The sequence below is a fragment of the Chiloscyllium plagiosum genome, chromosome 17 (assembly GCF_004010195.1).
Source record: "Chiloscyllium plagiosum isolate BGI_BamShark_2017 chromosome 17, ASM401019v2, whole genome shotgun sequence".
Taxonomy (NCBI): Eukaryota; Metazoa; Chordata; class Chondrichthyes; order Orectolobiformes; family Hemiscylliidae; genus Chiloscyllium; species Chiloscyllium plagiosum.
Window position 1 is genome coordinate 2,014,553 of NC_057726.1, and position 20,818 is coordinate 2,035,370.

At 43.2% G+C, this 20,818-nt stretch overlaps 1 protein-coding gene across 2 annotated transcripts in view; it reads left to right on the forward strand.

Moving 5' to 3' along the window:
• Positions 1 to 20,818, forward strand: part of kiaa0513 (KIAA0513 ortholog) — a 125,409-nt gene that overhangs the window by 52,548 nt on the left and 52,043 nt on the right. For both annotated transcript variants that reach the window (XM_043706490.1, XM_043706487.1), the window contains exons 4-11: positions 4,811 to 4,884; positions 5,920 to 5,990; positions 11,649 to 11,823; positions 12,473 to 12,513; positions 17,190 to 17,265; positions 17,945 to 18,022; positions 19,130 to 19,210; positions 19,806 to 19,900. In XM_043706490.1, the coding sequence (XP_043562425.1) occupies positions 4,811 to 4,884; positions 5,920 to 5,990; positions 11,649 to 11,823; positions 12,473 to 12,513; positions 17,190 to 17,265; positions 17,945 to 18,022; positions 19,130 to 19,210; positions 19,806 to 19,900 (691 nt within the window). The remainder of the gene's footprint in view (positions 1 to 4,810; positions 4,885 to 5,919; positions 5,991 to 11,648; positions 11,824 to 12,472; positions 12,514 to 17,189; positions 17,266 to 17,944; positions 18,023 to 19,129; positions 19,211 to 19,805; positions 19,901 to 20,818) is intronic.

Consider the following 20,818-nt stretch of genomic DNA (forward strand, 5'->3'; position numbering starts at 1 on the left):
CCCCACCTTCATCCACCTATCACATTCCCAGCTACCTCCCCCAGCCCCAACCCCCTCCCATTTATCTCTCAGATCCCAGGCCACAAGCCCATTCCTGACGAAGGGCTTATGCACGAAACATCGATTTTCCTGCTCCTTGGATGCTGCCTGATCTATGGTGCTTTTCCAGCACCACACTCCAGAATGTGCAGTCCTCATTTTCTCCTACTCTGTACTCATTGGAGTTTAGCAGAATGAGAGGTGACCTTATTACATAGAAACTAGGAGCTGGGTTATACCATCTGACCCTTTGTACCATGTAATATGGTCATGGCTGATCCTGTGTCTCAAAGTCACATTCCTGCTGTCTCCCCCGACCCTTGATCCTTTAAAATCTCTATCGTTGATATAATTCAGTGACTGCTGCCGGGTCCCTGGTGCTGTGAGGCAGCAGTGCTACCCACTGAACCACCGTGCCGCAGGTTCACTATCACAGTCATAGAGATGTACAGCATGGAAACAGGCCCTTCGATTCAACTCGCCCATGCGGACCACATATCCTAACCTAATCTAGTCCCACCTGCCAGCACTTGGCCAATATCCCTCTAAACCCTTCCTATTCATGTACATATCCAGATGCCTTTTAAATGTTGTAACTGTGCCAGCCTCCACCACTTCCTCTGGCAGCTCATTTAATACATGCACCACCCTCCACATGAAAACGCTGTCCCTAAATTTTTCCCCTCTCACCCTAAGCATATGCCCTCTAGCTCTGGACTCCCCTGCCCCATAGATAAGACCTTGTCTATTTACCCTATCCATGCCCCTCATGATTTTATAAACCTCTATAAGGTCCTCAGCCTCCAACGCTCCAGGGAAACCAGCCCCAGTCTATTCAGCCTCTCCCTATAACTCAAACCCTCCAAACCTGGCAACATGCTTGTAAATCTTTTTTGAACTCTTCCAAGTTTCACAACATCCTTCCAACAGGAAGGAGACCAGAATGTTGCCTCATCTTAAGCCTACCCCAAATCCTAACACTGTGACCTTTGTTCTAGACTCCTCCACCAGGGAAAACATCTTCTTTGCTTCAAGTCTATTGAGCCATGTTAGAAGTTTAGACATTTCAGTCAGATCTCCACTCATCCTTATTGAAGTAAGATTCCTCGGAGACTTGACAGAGTAGATGTGGAAAGGTTATTTCCTCTTCTGGGATAGTCTGGGACCATGGGATTTAACCTCAGAATAAGGGGTCACCCATTTAAAACAGTTGAGGATTTTCTTCTCTGATGGTATTGAATCTGTGGACTTCTTCATTGCAGGGGGATGTTGAGGCTGGGTCATTAAGTTTTTTTAAGGCTGAGATAGGCAGATTTTTAATCAATAAAGGAATCAAAGGTTACGGGGAAAAGGCAGAAAAGTGGAGTTGAGGATTGTCACATCAGCCATGATCTCACTGAATGGAGGAGTGGTCTCGCTGAGCAGAATGGCTTGCTTCAGCTCCCATTATTATCTTTCCGTCATGGGAAAACAGCCATCCTGTCAGGTTCCCTCAGCATCTTGTATGTTTCCATAAGATTATGTCTAAGAATAAGGATGTTGCCAGGGTTGGAAATCTGAGCTATAAGGAGAGTTTGAATATGCTGGGGTTGTTTTCCTTGGAGCATCGGAGGCTGAAAGGTGACCTTATAGAGGTTTATAAAATCATGAGGGGCATAGCTAGGGTAAATAGACAAAGTCTCTTCCCTGGGATCAGGGAGTCCAGAACTATAGGGCATAGGTTTGGGGTGAGAGGGGAAAGATATAAAAGAGACATGAGGGGCAACGTTTTCATGCAGAGGGTGGTGCGTTTATGGAATGAGCTGCCAGAGGAAGTGGTGGAGGCTGGTACATTTGCAACATTTAAGAGGCATTTGGATGGGTATATGAATAGGAAGGGTTTGGAGGGATATGGGCCGGGTGCTGAAGGTGGGACTAGATTGGGTTGGGATATCTGGTCGGCATGGATGGGTTGGACTGAAGGGTCTGTTTCTGTGCTGTTCACCTCTATGACTCTATGTCTTGTCCTCTAAAGTCCAATGGTTACTGGCCCAATCTGTCTAATCTTTCCTCATAAGATACACATCATTGAGCATATTTAAGACAAGAGATAGATATGTTCTTGATCAGTAAAAGGATCAAAGATTACAGGCAGAAGAGTGGTGCTGGAAAAGCACAGCCGGTCAGGCAGCATCCGAGGAGCAGGAGAATCGACGTTTCAGGCATAAACCCTTCATTGGGGCGATGATGAAGGACTTATGCCCGAAATTCTCCTGCTCTTCAGATGCTGCCTGACCTGCTGTGCTTTTCCAGCATCACACTCTTGACTCTGATCTGCAGCATCTGCAGTCCTCACTTTCTCCTTACAGGGAGAAGGCAGGGAAATAGGTTTGAGAAATATTTCAGCCATGATCAAATGGCAGAGTAAACTTGAAGGGCAGAATGGCCTAATTCTGCTCTGATAGCTTATGATCTTCTAACTGCCTGCAATCCAGTTATCGGGAAGAGTGAACATTCCCTGAACTATTTCCAATGCAATTATATCCCTTTTTAAATAAGGAGACTAAAACCGTATAATACTCCAGAGGTATTCATTAACCCTAAGGTTAATCCTGTCACCAATGCCATGTATAACTGTACCAAAACATTCCTCTTATATTCCATTACCCCTGTGATAAACAACATCGGGCAGTTCAATGCCCTTTGGATAACTTACTTATGGGGAAGTTAATGGTTGACATGGATTAGTTGGGCTGAATGGCCTTTTCCTACAATGCAGGTTGTGTGATTGCTCTTAAAATAAAACAAAGAACTGAAACAAAGGCAGAAATTGCTGGAGAAACTCAGCAGGTCTGGCAGCATCTATGGGAAGAAAATAGAGTTAACGTTTAGAGTCGAATGACTCGCCTGTTTTGAGAGATTACCATGGCTGACTGAGGGCCTCTAGTTGCCGATTCTGTTTTTGCATCACCAGCAATATAAAGGTGGTGTACTCATGGGCATGACATGTTGTTTGCTCTGACCATTGACAGTGATAACAGGCAATAGAAACTGAAATGTCAGCCAACACTGAACCGGTTACAGAGCAAAGGAATAAACATTATCTTCTCAAATAAGACGAGCAAATACTGGAAAGTACCATCTCTGGCTGAGTTGGTAACATTCTCACCTCTGACAATGTCCTTGGTTCAAATTTGAGCACGAGTGATGCTGACGCTACAGTGTTCTCAGAGTTGACCAGTTCTTATCATATGAAATAAAAGGCGGGATAGTTTGACCAGAGTTTGGGCTCATCACAAAACGTTGCGGATTGTGAGGAGTGCACATGATCATGATTAGAACAAAGAGGCTAAGTCTCCTATAGGCCGCCCTACAAATTTTCACAAAAAGCCACCCTTCAGGGGCTCAGGATAAACAGCCAAAGTAAGAGGCAATGCTTTAACATACAGGTCAATTGGTCATCCTGAGTGCAATACTGAGGGAACTCTGTACTCTGAGGTACCATCTCATGGATGAGACTTTAAACTGAATCTCCATCTTCCAGCTTAGGTTGATGTAAAAGATCCCATGGAACTATTTGGAAGAACAGTGGGATTTTCTCTACTTTGCTGGCTGATAGTTTTTTTTTATAGATATTTTTATTAGAAATTTAACATTTTTACAAGTTTACAAAAATAAAACTCTCAAGTACAAACATTGATATACAATTAAATCTTAAATATATAATAACCAAAATTTAACAAAAGAAAAATACCGAGAAAGAAAAAAAAACAAAACTCAACTAACTACTAATCTAACCTACAACTAACCAGAGTGTATATTTAAGTCTCTTACATTATTCAAATAAGAGAAAGAAGAAAAAAAACAACAGATAACATAGAAATTGGGTAGTGAGATACATGCTCGGAATGTGTTAACATCAAATGTAACAAAACCCGTATTCGTGCGGGATTCCTCTCCCAAGGGGCCCCGGACCAGCCAGGTTCGTAATCTCAATTGAATAAAAGCCCTTGTTAGGATAGCCGAAATATCTGTATTCATATAATTCAAGCAGGGCTGCTATATTTTATGAAATAATTCGGTCTTTCGGTGCACCATATTTGTAAGGAAGTCAAGGGGAATACATTCCATAATTAATCTGTGCCAATTTGAAAGTCCAGCGGGTCCCTCAGCCACCCAGTTTACCAAAATATTTTTCCTTGCACAGAAAGAAAGAATAGAAAATAGTCTCTTCCCGTGCATATCCAGGGAGGGTAAGTTCGAAAAGCCCAAAAGGAGAGATACAGGATTCACTTTAATTTCCGTTCCTAAAATTTCTGTCAGGGTACTTGCTACTTTAGTCCAATATCTACGGATCTTATGACTGGTCCATAGGCAATGTACAAGAGTGCCCACTTCTATTTTACATTTGGGACACATTGGAGATGCTCCTGCCTTAAAGTTTGCTGCTGGCTGATAGTTATTTCTCACCTGACACCACAAAAACAGATTCTCTCGTCATTATCCCATTTCTGTTTGTGGTAGCTTGCTGTGTGCTACATTTGCTACATTTCAATAATGTCCACACTTTGGACTTCTCAGACTGTAAAGTGCTCTACAAGTGTCTGATGCTTGTAAAAAGCAAACCCAACAGATCAGGCAATGTCTCTGCAGAGACAAATCGACTAACTCTTAGACGGGCCTTACCTGGGCAAATGCAAAATGTGTGATGTACAGAATTGTGGAAGATGAAGACTGTAAGAAAACCCTGTGATTATTTACTGAGAGGAAGCTCTTTCTTTTCTTACTGCAGCGATGCCATTCCAAATGTATCTCTGAGTATGCTTTCTACCGACTGGTGCAGTCTTTTGCTGTTGTTCTGTTTGAGTGAGTATTGCTTTTACTACTTCTGTGCAGGCCACAGGCATTCTCTTTCCGTGTACCAATCTAAGCAAAACTGTAGTCAAGTTTTAAATAAGTTATGGGGCTGCAGTTCTGCTGAATGACTCCATGATTCTGCCGGGTTCAGAAATGCCACTTTTGAGCAGTCTGTGTTCTGCAGTGACATGTTCTTTCAATCTTCTCTAAAGGGAACAGCACTAACCTCTCCAGTCTATCCATGTAACTGAAGTCTTTTCTCCATGTAACTATTCTCATGAATCTTTTTTGCACTCTCATAATGCTTCATATCCTTCCTAAAGTGTGGTGCTGAGAATTGGACACAATACTCTAGCTGAAACTGATCCAGTATTTTTAAAGATGTAGCATCATCATGTCTGCCCTGCCAAAAGGCAGACCTTTGAATCATCACCTCCCATGTCTCTCCATCCTTTGTCATCTATCATTTGCCAATAACTTTCTTCAATTTTCAGCATTGGTTTCTCTTCCTTCCTCTCTTTCCAACAAATCTGTTCTTCATAACATTTCTCTCTAAACAGTTTCTGACTAAGATGTGTGTCCTACCCACACACTGTCTGTTCTGAATTATGTTCAGAAAATGTCTTTGTTTGTTTATGCTCCACAGCATTTCTTTACTTGTTACAATTTCTCTCCAACTGATTCTTTCCATTCTCCTCCAAACTCACAGTTCAACATGATTTAGCAAGTTAATCTCTACCTGCCATATGGTCCAACTCTCAGTTCTATACAAAACAGAAGTGATTTTCTGAATTACTCGTTAAGATTTCTGATTATCAAGTGTCTTTTCTTACGAATCACAATCTTTCTCATCGCTCTCTTTATTCTTATTTCTTTGTTGCATTTTTCATCTGCAGATATTATGCTTAAATATTTGAATGTTTGCACCTGTTGTGATTTTTTTCTTTCTTTGAGTATGGGAATATTTTTAATGTGGTATGCAGAACGTATAAATCTTTTGTAAATTATGTGAATATGGTCCAGGTTCCAGTGCTGTCATTACAGGTGCTACCAAATGGATGACTTTGGTCCTGCCAAGAACCTGATGACAATGTGCTTTACCTTCTATTACGTAGGTGAGTGGAAACAGCAGTTCCTGCTGGATCACATTAATGTTAGTAACACGAGACTTGGTTTTAGAGAAATGACTTTCTGCCAGTTTCATACAATTACAGGATTAGTGGTCAGGGCCACAGGGCAGTTTGGGGGTCGGCAGGAGTATCGGTGGTCACCCCTACCTCAAACATCCTGCAGGAGGAACATTTCACCGCCTGCGCTGCCATGACTGTACACTTTCAGGGTGTCAATTTAAAATTTGGAGCAAAGACACAATTTGCAATTACAGGATTAGTGGTCAGGGCCACAGGGCAGTTTGGGGGGATCTTAAAATTTTACTACTTTATCGCTGCTGAAATCAATAGTAGAGTTTTCTCCATTGCTTGCATGGAATGTTCTCTCTCAATTATGCACATTGGTGGGAAGCATACATTGATGTTTCCCAGTAGTGGGACCACCAAATCACAGCACAGCACAGGAGGCCATTTGGCCCATCACAGCTATACAGACTCACCAAATGAACATTGTGACTTAGTGCCCTTCTTCTACATTTTGTCTTTACCATTTCACATTATTTCTATTTAATCAATCATCTAAGTCTCTCTTGAATGCCTCAATTGAACCTCTCATGACCACTGTACCAAGCAGTGCGTTCCAGATCCGAGGCATTTGCTGTGGGAAAAAATGTTTTTCTCACAGCACATTATCTTCTTTTGCAAATCACTTTAAATCTTGACCCCCTTGTTCCTGATCCTTTAGCAAGTGGGAAGTTTCTGCCTATCTATACTACCTCGATGATTTTCAAAGCTTCTATTAGATTTCCTGTTAACTGTCTTCTCTTTTAGGAGAACTATTATTTTTGACATACGTTAATGACTCAGACTTGGGTGAACAGGGTGTCAATTTAAAATTTGGAGCAAAGACACAATTTGCAAAATTGGAAATAATGGATTTCATGAGAGGTAGATGAACTGATGAAATTAGACCTATGACAGATGAAATGTAATACAGAGAAGTTATGTACTTTGTTTGGGTAGGAGGAATAAGGAGAGAGAATATAAAATAGTGGGGGCTTTTATAAAGTGGATGCAGGAATGAACATATACAGTTGTAGACCCTTTTAGCTATCAGACCTATATCTACCTCCTCTTGAAAACACACTGTTTTGGGCTCAACCACTTTGTGTGATAGTGAATTCCACAGGATCATCATACTCTGGATGAAGACATTTCTCCTCCTCAGTCCGAAAAGGTTCATCCCTTATCCTTAAACCATGGCCCCTGGTTCTGACTTCCCCCAACATCAGGAACATGCGTCTAATCTGTCTAGTCCTGTTAGAATTTTATAGGTTTCTTTGAGATCCTCCTCAATCCTCTAAATCCCAGTGAATACTGGAATTCCCTCCCTAATGGCATTGTGAGTCAACCTTCAAAAGGTGGACTGCAGCAGTTCAAGAAGGCAGCTCACCATCACTTTCTCCAAGGGCAACTAGGGACGAGTATTAAATGCTGGCCAGCCAGTGATGCCCATGTCCCATTAAATGAGTAAATAGGAAATTTTTAACTGACTCAACATCTTCTCATGCATCAGTCCTGCCAGCCCAAGATCAGTTTGGTAAACCTTTGCTGCACTCCCTCTACAGCAAGAACATCATAGAACATAGAACAATGCAGCACAGAACAGGCCCTTCGGCCCACGATGTTGTGCCGAACATTTGTCCGAGCTTAAGCACCTATCCATGTACCTATCCAATTGCCGCTTAAAGGTCACCAAAGATTCTGACTCTACCACTCCCACAGGCAGCGCATTCCATGCCCCCACCACTCTCTGGGTAAAGAACCTACCCCTGACATCTCCCCTATACCTTCCACCCTTCACCTTAAATTTATGTCCCCTTGTAACACATCCTTCCTCTCATGAAGAGACCACAACTGCACACGAGATTCCAGCTGAGCCTCACCAAAGTCCTGTATAATTGCAGCAAGATCTCCTTGTTTCTGTACTCAAATCCTCTCGCTCTGAAGGCCAATTCAGTTTTCCTCCTTGTCTGTCTGCTGCACCTTGCCACTCACATTCAGTGACTGGTGCATAATGACATCCAGATCTCATTGAACATTTCCCCCTCTCAATTTACAGCCATCCAGATAATATCTGCCCTCCTATCTCACATTTGACTGCATCTACTATGCAATTGCCCATTCACTCTGCCGATCCAAATCACACTGAGACAACTCTGCATCCTCCTCACAGCTCACCCTCCCACCCAGCTTTGTGTTATCTTCAAATTTTGAGATATTGCATTCAGTTCCATCATGTAAATCACTAATGTTTATTGTGAATCGCTGGGGTAGTACCAATTCCTGTGGGACCCCACTAGACACTGCCATTCAGAAAAAGATCAATCTATTTCTCCTCTTTGTTTCCTGTCTGCTGATCGATGCTGATTGTGTCTGTATCTACAACTGTTTTCTAAGTGCTCTGCTATAGACCCCTTGATAATGGACTCTGGCAGCTTCTCCATTGCTGACATCAGATTCACTGGTCTATAATTTCCTGTTTTCTCTCTACCTCCCTTTTTAAATAATGGGGTTACATTAGCTCCCCTCCCAATTTGTAAGAATTGTTCCAGAGTCTAAAGAATCTTGAAAAATGACCCCCCCCCTCCCCCCCCAGTGTGTTCACTATTCCTGGGGCTACTTCCTGAGGTACTCTGAGATGTGGATTACCCAGGCCCAGGTGATTTATCAGCTTTCACTCCCATCTATTTCTACCATACCATTTCTCTACTTAAGACAGATTTCCTTCATTTCTTCCCTCACTAAACCCTGCATTTTGCATAATTTCTGGTATATTATTTGTGTTCTCCTTTGTGAACACAGAAGTGAAGTATGAATTTAATTTGTCAGCTATTTCTTTGTTCTCTGTTATAAACTCCAGCCTTTCTGACTGTAAGGGACCTATGTTAGCTTTCACCAATCTTTTTTTCTTAACATGTCTATAGAAACGTTTACAGCCAGTTCCTGATTCCTCGCAAACTTACTCTCATACTCTCTTTTCCCTTTCTTAATCCCTTAGTCCACCTGCTAACTTCTGAATTGTTTGCAGTGATCAGATCATTTGTTTTTTCTTGCCAGTTTGTATGCTTCTATTTGGAATTTAATGATGCCTTGAACTTCCCTCGTAAGTTACAGTTTGGCCACTGTTCCCTTTGCAGTCTTGACCCTGACAGGAGTAAACAATTTTTGTAGCTCACCTATTCACTCTTTGAATGTTGTCATTGTCTATTCACTGTCAGTAATATTTCCCAATTCATCATTCCTGAAGAAGGGCTAATGCCCGAAACGTCGATTCTCCTGTTCCCTAGATGCTGCCTGACCTGCTGCGCTTTTCCAGCAACACATTTCCATCTCTGATCTCCAGCATCTGCAGACCTCACTTTCTCCCCAATTCATCATAGCCAACTCACACCTCATACCATCATAGTTTCCCTTAATAAGAGTCAAGACACTAGTCTCAGAATTAACTACCTCACTCTCCACCTTCATGAGGAATGTTATCATATTATGGTCATTCATCCCCAAGGGCTCTGTCACAACTCCATTACCAATTATTCTTTCCTCATTGCATAGTACTCTGTCTAGGATGGCCTCTTCTCTAATTGATTCCTCAATTTATTGGTCCAAAAAACCATTCTGTATACAGTGCAGGAATTCCTCCTCTACAGTATTATGATTCATAGAGTCATAGAGATGTACAGCATGGAAACAGACCCTTCGGTTCAACTCGTCCATACCGCCCAGATATCCCAACCCAATCTAGTCCCACCTGTCAGCACTGGCCCATATCCCTCCAAACCCTTCCTATTCATATAGTCATCCAGATGCCTTTTAAATGTTGCAATTGTACCAGCCACCACCACTTCCTCTGGCAGCTCATTCCATACACGCACCACCCTCTGTGAACAAGTTGCCCCTTAGGTCTCTTCTAAATTTTTCCCCTCTCACCCTAAACCTGTGCCCTCTAGTTCTGGACTCCCCGACACCAGGGAAAAGACCTTGTCTATTTACCCTATCCCTTCCCCCTCATGATTTTATAAACCTCTATAAGGTCATCCCTCAGCCTCCGACACTCCTGGGAAAACAGTCCCAACCTATTCAGCCTCTCCCTATAGGTCAAACCCTCCAACCCTGACAATATCCTTGTAAATCTTTTCTGAACCCTTTCAAGTTTCACAACATCTTTCTGATAGGAAGGAGACCAGAATTGCACACAATATTCCAAAAATGGCCTAACCAATGACCTGTACAGTTGCAATATGACTTCCCAACTCCTGTACTCAGTGCTCTGACCAATAAAGGAAAGCATACCAAATACCTTCACTATCCTGTCAACCTGCGACTCTACTTTCAAGGAGCTATGAACCTGCACTCCAAGGTCTCTTTGTTCAACAACACTCCCTAGGACCTTACCATTAAGAGTATAAGTCCCACTAAGATTATTCATTCAATCTAGACACTGATTAAAGTCACCCATAAATATGGTGTTCACTTACCACGCACATATCTGAATATCTGTTTAATGCCATTCTCAACATAATTAACATAGTTTGGTGGGCTATATACCAGCCCAGTTTTTTTGTCCCTTGGTATTTCTCAATGGTGTTCTCTGTTCACAAATTTTCAAGGTTGCAAGGCAAGTTGAGAAAACTGTTAAAAAAGATATGTGGGAATCTTGGCTTCATAAACAAAGACACAAATTGTGTAAACAAGGCAGTTATCTAAGTGTCGATAAAACTCTGGCAGAGAGATGATATTGTCCAATTCTGGGGAAGGATGACGATGCCTTGGAGAGACAGCAACAAGGTTGTCTGGAATAATGCCGTGGACGTTTAGTTATATGGATTGGGATTGTTCTCCTTAGACCAGGGAAGATTTAGGAGACATTTGACAGAATGCTTTGAACCAAGAACTAACTAAAGGCGAACAGAACTAGAATTATTTGCCCAGGGAAGTGCAATTACCAGAGCACTCATACTTTACGTGACTGAGATTTCTTTTGCAGGATAAGTCATTGTGATCTGTACTATGCTGCTTGAAAGTGCAGTAGAAGCCAATTCAGTTGTAACTTTGGAAAATTGTGCGTCAAGGAAATTACCCAGGTCTCTGCCCAGTTTTGGGGTTGAGATGGAAACCCTCAACTTGTTTAAAAGGAACCTGGATCTGCACCTAAAGCTTTAGAACGTACAAGGCTCCAGACCAGGGGCTGGTCAGTGGTATCAGGAAGAGAGGTTGGACGTGGCTCAGTGATTAGCACTGCTACCTCACAGCAATAGGGTTCCTTGTAACACCATGGACCCAGCTTTGAGTCCAATCTTGGCTTATTGAGTGGAATTTGCACATTTTCCCTGTGTCTGTGTGGGTTTCCTCCAGGTGCTCTGGTTTCCTACCACAGTCCAAAGATGTGCAGGCTAGGTGGATTGGCCATGGGAACTGAGGAGTTACAGGGATGGAGTAGACGACTGGGTCTGGCTGGGATGCTCTTTGGATGGTCGTTGCGAACATCATAGGCCAAATGGCCTCTTTCTGCACTTTAGGAATTCTATGTTTCTCACCCAGCTCTCGCACTGTCCAATCCTCTCAATAGCTGTGTACCATTAATCTTGTCTTTCTGCTCTTCAGGCAAATCCTATCCAAATGTGTCAAACCTGAAGGCAAAGGTGGATGACTCCAGTGTGAAAGCCGGCAACAGCTGGCTGACAGAGAAAAGAGATCTTGCTGCATTACTGCTGAAAAACACTGAAAATGTGAAGGGTTTCTTTGGGGGTCTGGAGAAGAAGCTGAAGCTGAAGAATGAGTGAGTATTTCTCATTCCTCCGCGGCACTGAGGAGTGAATGTGCCTTTTGTGTATTCCCGCAGTCGCAAAGCAGCTGAATTGTGTTTCCAATTTAATGTGTTTGATCGCGTGATATTGAAAATGTAGCCCATCTGTAACTGATCCAGGAAGTTAGCCCAGGGCACGGATGTATGATATCTCCACTGCTGTGCATTTGCATTTTGCATTGCCACTACATCAGATATGCGCCGTTCTTCAGCCTCTTGGCTTTAAGTGAACATTATGATTCCACAGCTTCATTGTTAATCTGTGTCTGTCTGGCACGTGTGCTACATTGTCACAGAGCTGTCTTTTAGATATGGCCATAAATCAATCCTGTCGGTCGTTCCTTATGGGATTATATTGGGTGCAGGAACTTAAAACAGTAATGTTTCATGGCAAATGGAACTGAGAGGAATTTCTTCAGTATCTGTTGAATTTCTGACCTGTGAAAGGTGTGTCCATGTCTGGTCCAGGTATGTTCACAACCACAGGCAGGCTTTCTGATCTTAGGAACTGGACGAGGTTGCTGACCGCTGAATGTTATTTCAATGTTCCTGTGTGTAAGTGGTGAGAGGGAAGATTCAGGGCCGTAGCCACTAAGTCACTTGTGTACCCCTTATATTCCAGAGACACGCAAAACCAGACTCGGGAGAAGTCCGGTGAGAATGGTAAGTGGCTTCCATGAGGATTTCCTGTTAGAGTGCTTCAGGTTCCAGGTTCAGCTGCTTTTCTTTAGGTGTATGGTCTGTAGTACAATAGTGTGGCTCCTTTGTGAGTCCACAAGATTGCACTGACAGCAGATGACTTGTAAACCATCAAGATGTACTGTGGACAAAGGGATGGAAATGGCAAGCTCCCTAACTTGGGGAGCTCTATTGTGAAAAAAGACTCAGGAGCCCCGACTGAAAGGATTATGGAATAATTTAACTGAGACAATCAAAATTTAGTAGTTTTTATAGAATAACTAAACTGTTTCCAGTGGCGAGAGAGTTGGCAATTGGGGACACAAATTAGGGTTATGAGCAAAACAATTTCAGGAAGAGGAGGTTAGCTTTTCTTCACACAGTATGCTGTGATCCGGAACATGGCTTAAAGCAATGGAAACAGATTCAACAATAACTTTCACAAGAGAATTGAAAACTTAATCCTCAAATAGGAAAGGTTTGCAGGGCTGTGGGGAAAGAACACGTAATACTGGATTAACTGGATAGTTCATTCACAGAGCTTGCATAGAGACGTTGGGCTGAATGGACTCCTATGCTGTGTCGTTATGATGTTAGGGCTGCCTCGGGGTAATATTGATGTTGACTGTCAACAAACATAAGGTTCTTGCTTCCTGTATGGTTCTGGACAAAGTTTGCAGTGTCCATGACACTGTGGTACAGGAGCCCATTCGAAAGGGAAGTAATAATGTGCACTATCATGTGAGAATAGATATTGTTCATTGTATTGTGAACTGGAGGTGTCCAGCTCACATTGCCTCCTTGGTGTCAGTGTTAAAAGATGCTCTTTTGATTGAAAACTGTTGTCAGAAAAATCAGAGTTGCGGAGAATTTAATTTAGGGGCATTGGAGCCAAAACTGGGGAAAGAGGAAACTGCACATGAAGTGGTTTCATCTGAACTGGCAAGGTTCAGTGGGGGAAAATGTAGGATTTTTAAACTGATGAAGTGAGGAGGAGCATAGTTTTAGAGAATTCAGGACAGGTACATTCAGAAGAAATCATAAGAATTGTTGAGGCTGGTTATAGAGCAGTAATGTTTTGGGTGAAAATCAGCAAGATCAATCAGGGAATGACAGAGAGCTTAACACATAATGATACATCAGTGAATAGGATAACATCAGGGAAAATTAGAAAGCTAAAGGTATACTTTGTTTGGAACAAAATAGATGACTTGATAACATAGACTTAAACTAATGGGATGACCTAATAACAGTTATGGAGATGAAATGCATGACTTCCTTGTTTGAACAAGGGGGAGGTCTAGCCCTGATAACAAAAAATACAATAAAGACAGTATGGAGAAAGAAAATGTAATTGACTGTCTTTGGGTGGAACTAAGAAGGAACAAAGGACTGAAACAATAGTAATTTTATAAATCTCTCCTCCCCCCACCTCCAGAAAATACTTTACTTTAGTGTTGAACAGAATATAAATCAGAAAATTAAAGGTACCTGTAACAAAAACACTACAAAAAACATAGTAGATGTCACGCTCAAGAGGCTGAATGGCCTATTCCTGTTCCTACTGATCAGCAAAATCAAGTTTACAATGATAGTGTTGGGGGATGAATTCAATAAATGCACTAAAGATAGTGCTGGGAGTTTAAAAAAAACTATATTGCATTGATTTAAATACGGTTACTGAGTTAACTCAGCCGCAGTTATTACTGGTCATGGAATAACTGCAATTGCTCTCAAATAGAGAGTTTGTACGTCCATGCTTAAGCCTATGATATTTAGAATTTAAATAGTAAATTACCATTAGACATTAAATGTGAAATACATGGACAATGAAAAGTTGAGACTGAATTTAAGAAGATATCCCTTACTCACCCAACTCCCAGCACTTACTACTTTTGAATAAATCAGTGTTAGATCTGAATTGACTTGACTTGAGTCAATCACACCAAAACCTTGAGGTATCAACTAGGAAATGGACTATTTTGGATCTAATCTTGAGAAATTAGCTGGAAGAGTGATCATATGATAGAAATTTTTATTAAGTTTTGGTGTGATTTTACTCAAGTCAATTCAGATCTATTATTGATCTGTTCAAAGGCATTGAACACAACTTTGAGTGGAGTGTGGGGGTTGGGTAAGTAAGGGAATTCTTAAATTCAATCTAAATGTCTGATTTTTCTTGTATTTCACATTTAATGTCTAATGGTAATTTACTATTTAAATTGTAAGTATCATGTAGGCTTAAGCATGGACGTACAAACTCTCTATTTGAAAGCAATTGCAGTTACTCCATGACCAGTTATTACTGAGACTGAGCTAACTCAGTATTTAAATCAATGCAATATAGTGTTTGGAACTGATAAATAAGAGAGAGCTAGGGGAAGAGGGAAAGAAGGCACTTTTTTTTCAAACTTTTTTATCCTGTAGAAACTGGTTCTTACTGTACTTCAGAGGAACAAACTGGCTGTATCTGGGAATTGGTTATGGTCTATTTCTAAGATTTTAAAATTATTTTAAAGGAACTGGTTATAAGGTGAGTAAAGTATATTTTAAAAATTGAATAAAATAATAAGTTACTTAAAACATACTGGAATTGACAAGTCAAGTGAAGTATCAACGCTGCAGCATGTGGGGGCATCTGCATGCCAGTGTGATCCACAGCACATGTTTGCAACTTTGACATGGAGATGTTGATCTGGAGTGGAGCAGCAGATGCTGACATGTTAGAGAGGGAGGTCCTTCTGATTAGGTCAGTGATAAGTGACAGGGGAGTGTGGCTATAGATGAGGCGGGTAGAAGGTCACAGGACAGGAGTACAGGAGTCAGGAAGTAGCATGCATACATAGTTAATTTTCAGGTTGGCTCGCTGTAATGAGTGGTTTGCTCCAGGAATCAGTGTGGGGTTGGGATGGGGAGAAAGACTCAGCTTGCAATTTTATAGATGATTTGACTGAAGGGACCGAAGGTATACTTTCTCCGTTTGCTAATGACACACAAATAGGTAAGAAATAAATTGTGCAAAGGAGATAAAATATGCTACAAAGTGATATAGATAGGTTAAGTGATTTAAACAAAGATCTGACAAATATGAGAAATTGTGGAATTGTCTGTTTTGGCAGGAAGAATTAAAAAGAAGCATATTATTCAAATGATGAGAGTCATCGAGCTATACGGAAATAGACTCTTTGGTTCAACTCATCTGTCAACCACACGTCCCAATCTGACCTAGTCCCATTTGCTAGCATTTGGCCCATGTCCCTCTAAACCTTTCCTATTCATGTATCCATCTAGATGCCTTTTAAATGTTGTAATTGTACCAGCCTCCTCCATTTCCTCTGGCAACTCATTCCATACACGCACCACCCTCTGCGTGAAAAAGTTGTCCCTCAAGTCCCTTTTAAATCTTTCCCTTTTCACCTTAAACCTATGCCTTCTAGTTTTGGACTCCCTTATCCTGGGAAAAAGATCTTGGTTATTCACCCTATCCATGCCCCTCATAATTTTATAAACCTGTATAAGGTCACTCCTCAGCCTCCGATGCTCCAGGGAAAATAGCCCCAGCCTTTTCAGCCTCTCTCTCTAACTCAAGCCCTCTATTCCTGGCAACATTCTGCAGAGATCTGAGGTACAGAAGGATCTGAGTTTTCAAGTGCATGAATCACAATAGGCTATCATGAGGGTACAACAAATAATCAGGAAAATTAACAATGTTATTGTTTATTGTGAGGGGAGTATGGAGGAAATACCCTTGACTTATACAGGGCATTGGTGAGATCGTACTTGGGGTATATTGTCCAAGATTGGTCACATTATTTAAGGCAGGATGAAAATGATTGGAGGCAGTTCATAGAAGGTTTGCTGGACTAATACCTGGAATGAGTGGGTTTTCCCTCAGGAAATGGTTGGATGGGTTAGGTATGTATTCCGTGGTGTTTTGAAGAGTAAGAGGTGACTGGCTAAGATTCTGAGGGATCCTGACAGGGTGCATGATGAAAGGATATTTTCTGTTATGAGAGAATCTAGAACTAGGGAATGGCTGTTTAAAAGTGAGGCATGTCCCATTTAGGACAGATGAGAATGTTTTGTCTCTGAAGTTTGTGAGACTTTTGAACACACTTCCTGAAAAGGTGATGAAAGCAGAATTGTTTTAAAATATTCAACATAGATAGATTCATGATAGATAAGGTGATGAGAAGTTATTGCAGGGTGAGTGAGAATGTGGGGAAGTGAGATCAATCACAATCTTATTGAATGGTGCAGCAGGCTTGAGGGGCTGAGTGACCTCCTAATATGTTTGCAATCAGCAGTTTTTATTGATGTGAGCTGTGGACGCTGAGCCATTGATTATTTAAAATGGAGACTTTTAACCAGGCTTTTGGCCATATGCTTCAATAACAACTGCTGTGCTTTATTGGCCTCCAGAAGAGGCTGAGCAAGTTTCATTTCATTAATAATGTATAATGAATACAAATTGTATATCGTGTCAGATTGACACTAAGACTCATGGCGTATGGTGCAAAGCTGGACCTGAGGGAGAAGATCAGCCATATTCTTGAACAATGGGTCATGCCTGAGGGGCTGAATGGCCTACTTATATTTCTTATGTTTTTACCTGCATTCAGTAGAGAGTAATGATGTGCTTTTGTTTCCACTGCCCTCAGTCAGAATGGAATGTTTCGAGGAAAGACAAGGAAAGAAGATCTACCTGTACACACACCTCAAGCTGCAGCCTATCTGGTAATCTGCTTTCCTAATGTTTCAGTAAATTCAGATATACAATCTGAAATTAAGGAGGAGAAAGGGAGGACTGCAGATGCTGGAGATCAGAGTCAGAAAGTGTGGTGCTGGAAAAGCACAGCTGCTCAGGCAGCATCCGAGGAGCAGGAGAATCGACGTTTCAAGCATAAGCTCTTCCTCAGGATTCCTGAAAAAGGACTTGTGCTTGAAATGTTGACTCTCCTGCTCCTCGGATGCTGCCTGACCAGCTGTGCTTTTCCAGCACCACACTTTTCAATTCTGTCTGCAGCAAATCTTAGTGGTTTGAGGAAGCTCAGCTGACAGTTACAGCTGGAGGCTGAGTTACAGGTACTGCAGCGCATCAGGGAAGGAAATCCCACCGGGACATTTTGCGATAGAGTGAGGCAATGGCTCAGTAGTACTATTGCTTGGCTATTAAGCCTGACAGCTGGGGCTTGTTTCTGAGGTCTTGGGTTCGAATCTTGAAATTAGGAATCTAATGAAATTGGATGGATCACCTGGTACTGGAAATGACGGTGGGAAAAACAGCCCTGTCAACCCTGCAAAGCCTTCTGGCAGTTTAGAAGCTAGGGCCAATTTCTGTTCCAATCCCTGTGACAGGAACAGGTGAGTAGTGTGTGACCTGTGTGGACTGACTGTGTTCTCTGCTACATGGCAGGCACACCCTGAGGTTTTGGAATGCTGCCTTCTTTGATGCAGTTCACTGTGAGCGCAAGAAGAGATCACCAACAACCAGGTATGAGACTGGCCCTGCTTTAAAAATCATTTTAAATCAACATGTCTGACACCATCTCAACCGCAAATGGGAGTCAAACCCAGACTGTCTGGCCACAAGTAGGAACAAGGCCACTGCACCACAGAGTATCCTTGGGGTCTGGCTTAACGTTCACACTTAGCACGTGGGTGTAATTTTTCTCCTCTTGTCATTTGTAAAAGGGACCTGGACAAGGAGCTAATGTGGGAATGTGTAACCACTCAGTGGTCATCCATAGCTGGGTCTATAGGTCATTAACTGCTCCTCCTGCTCTTGGTTTGCCATGACTGTAATTGGTTCACTGAATACCAGGCAATGATGGAGCCTGGAGTTCCCACTGGATTGTCCAGTGACACTGTACCTGCTCAAATACTGAGAGAATTTAAATGACAAGTTTGACCTAGGAACAGTTAATAATATATTGCTGTTTAAAGCCCAGTGTGGGGGCGATGGCAGACTAGATTGGGACAGTTATGGGGAAGGATTTGGAAAATTGAGTACTTGACCATCTAATTGAGTTCAATGAATGGTCCTTGTCATTTTCCTCTCCCGTGTTTCACCGAGCAGGTGGCTAAATTGACCCAATAATTATCAGTGACAGGAGGCTGCATTCTGAACCCGACATTCCAGAGGGAGGGAGGGAAGGAACGACACCGTGGTTTGATGAAGGCAAGGGTCGGTCTCACCTAGTTATAGGAAAGGAGGTCACAATCAGGGTGGGGAAGCAAAATAAGAAGAAGGTTTGGGCTCTGGGAGAATTCTTGTCTCCTCCTGATTCACAAACATTGCTGGAAAAGTCCTAATGCACTTTATCCACTAATCCTTCAGATGTTTTGCAGTTGGATTTTCTCAGCAGTGGGAAAAACAGCAAGTATGTGGATGTGGAGGGTTAACCAGCATCCTGCCTACACTGGGTTTCTTATTTAGCCCTGGGAAAACTGGTTCAGGGAATTTGTGCTGTTTCACACCCCGACACACACTCCCCCTCTCTTGCTCTCTCACTCCCTTTGTCCCCTGTCTCACTCCCTCTCTTGCACACACATGCACCAGGTTCACACTATATTTAACGTATTAATCCTGCCCTAACAGGGAAAAATGGTGTCACATGACTCCAGAGGAGCGCGATGACAGCCATCGCTTCAATGAGAATATTGCCTTCGGACAACTTGGGTAAGAGCTGCCTGTGGGATTTGGAGGGAAGTGAACATGAGACAATGCTGGGTGGGTGGGGGGGGGCTGGTATTAAACAGCCAATTATAGTGCGGGCTGGGAGATTGTGCACCAGACTCAGAGGTAAATCCCTGCTGCTTTAGACAATGTTGATCCAGGATCTTACTGCGATTGAAGGGTTTGGACTACAGGGAGAGGCTTGTGTTTTTGCCCCTGGAACTTCGGAGGTTGAGGGGTGACCTTATAGAGATTTATAAAATCATGAGGGGCATGGATAGGTTAAATAGATAAGGATTTTTCCCCCTGGGTAGGGGAGTTCAAAACTAGAGTGCATGGGTTTAAAGTGAGAGGGGGGGTAGAGATTTAAAAGGGACATGAGAGGCATGTGCACATGTATGGAATGAGCTGGCAGAGGAAGTGGTGGAGGCTGGTACATCAGGATGGCCACCTGAATAGGAGGGTTTAGAAGCATATGGGCCAAATGCTGGCAAATGGGACTTGATCAGCTGAGGGTATCTGGTCAGCCGGGGTGAGTTAGACCAAAGGGTCTGTTTCCATGCCATATGACTGTATGTCTTTGGTTGTTTTTCTGCAGGACCTTCACACACAACATGTTGGCTTTTGGACTGAGCAAAAAACTGTGCAGCGACTTCCTGAAGAAGCAATCAGTAATTGGGAACCTGAACCAAGGTGAGAGGAATGAGGCAGGAAGGGCCTGAAGCCTGGTCTGATTCTCACTGGGACCACACGGGCCTGGTCTGATTCTCACTGGGGCTATACAGGCCTGGTCTGATTCTCACTGGGGCTATACAGGCCTGGTCTGATTCTCACTGGGACCACACGGGCCTGGTCTGGTTCTCACTGGGCCCACACGGGCCTGGTCTGATTCTCACTGGGCCCACACGGGCCTGGTCTGGTTCTCACTGGGCCCACACGGGCCTGGTCTGGTTCTCACTGGGACCACACGGGTCTGGTCTGGTTCTCACTGGGACCACACGGGCCTGGTCTGATTCTCACTGGAGCTACACAGACCTGGTCTGATTCTCACTGGGACCACACGGGCCTGGTCTGATTCTCACTGGGGCTATACAGGCCTGGTCTGATTCTCACTAGGACCACACAGGCCTGGTCTGGTTCTCACTGGGACCACACGGGTCTGGTCTGGTTCTCACTGGGACCACACGGGTCTGGTCTGGTTCTCACTGGGACCACATGGACCTGGTCTGATCCTCACTGGGACCACACAGGCCTGGTCTGATTCTCACTGGGACAACACGGGCCTGGTCTGATTCTCACTGGGACCACACGGGCCTGGTCTGATCCTCACTGGGAATACACGGGCCTGGGCTGGTTCTCACTGGGCCAACACGGGCCTGGTCTGATTCTCACTGGGGATACACGGGCCTGGTCTGGTTCTCACTGGGCCCACACGGGCCTGATCTTGTTCTCCCTGGGACCACACGGGCCTGGTCTGGTTCTCACTGGGACCACACGGGCCTGGTCTGGTTCTCACTGGGCCCACACGGGCCTGGTCTGATTCTCACTGGGCCCACACGGGCATGGTCTGGTTCTCACTGGGACCACACGGGCCTGGTCTGGTTCTCACTG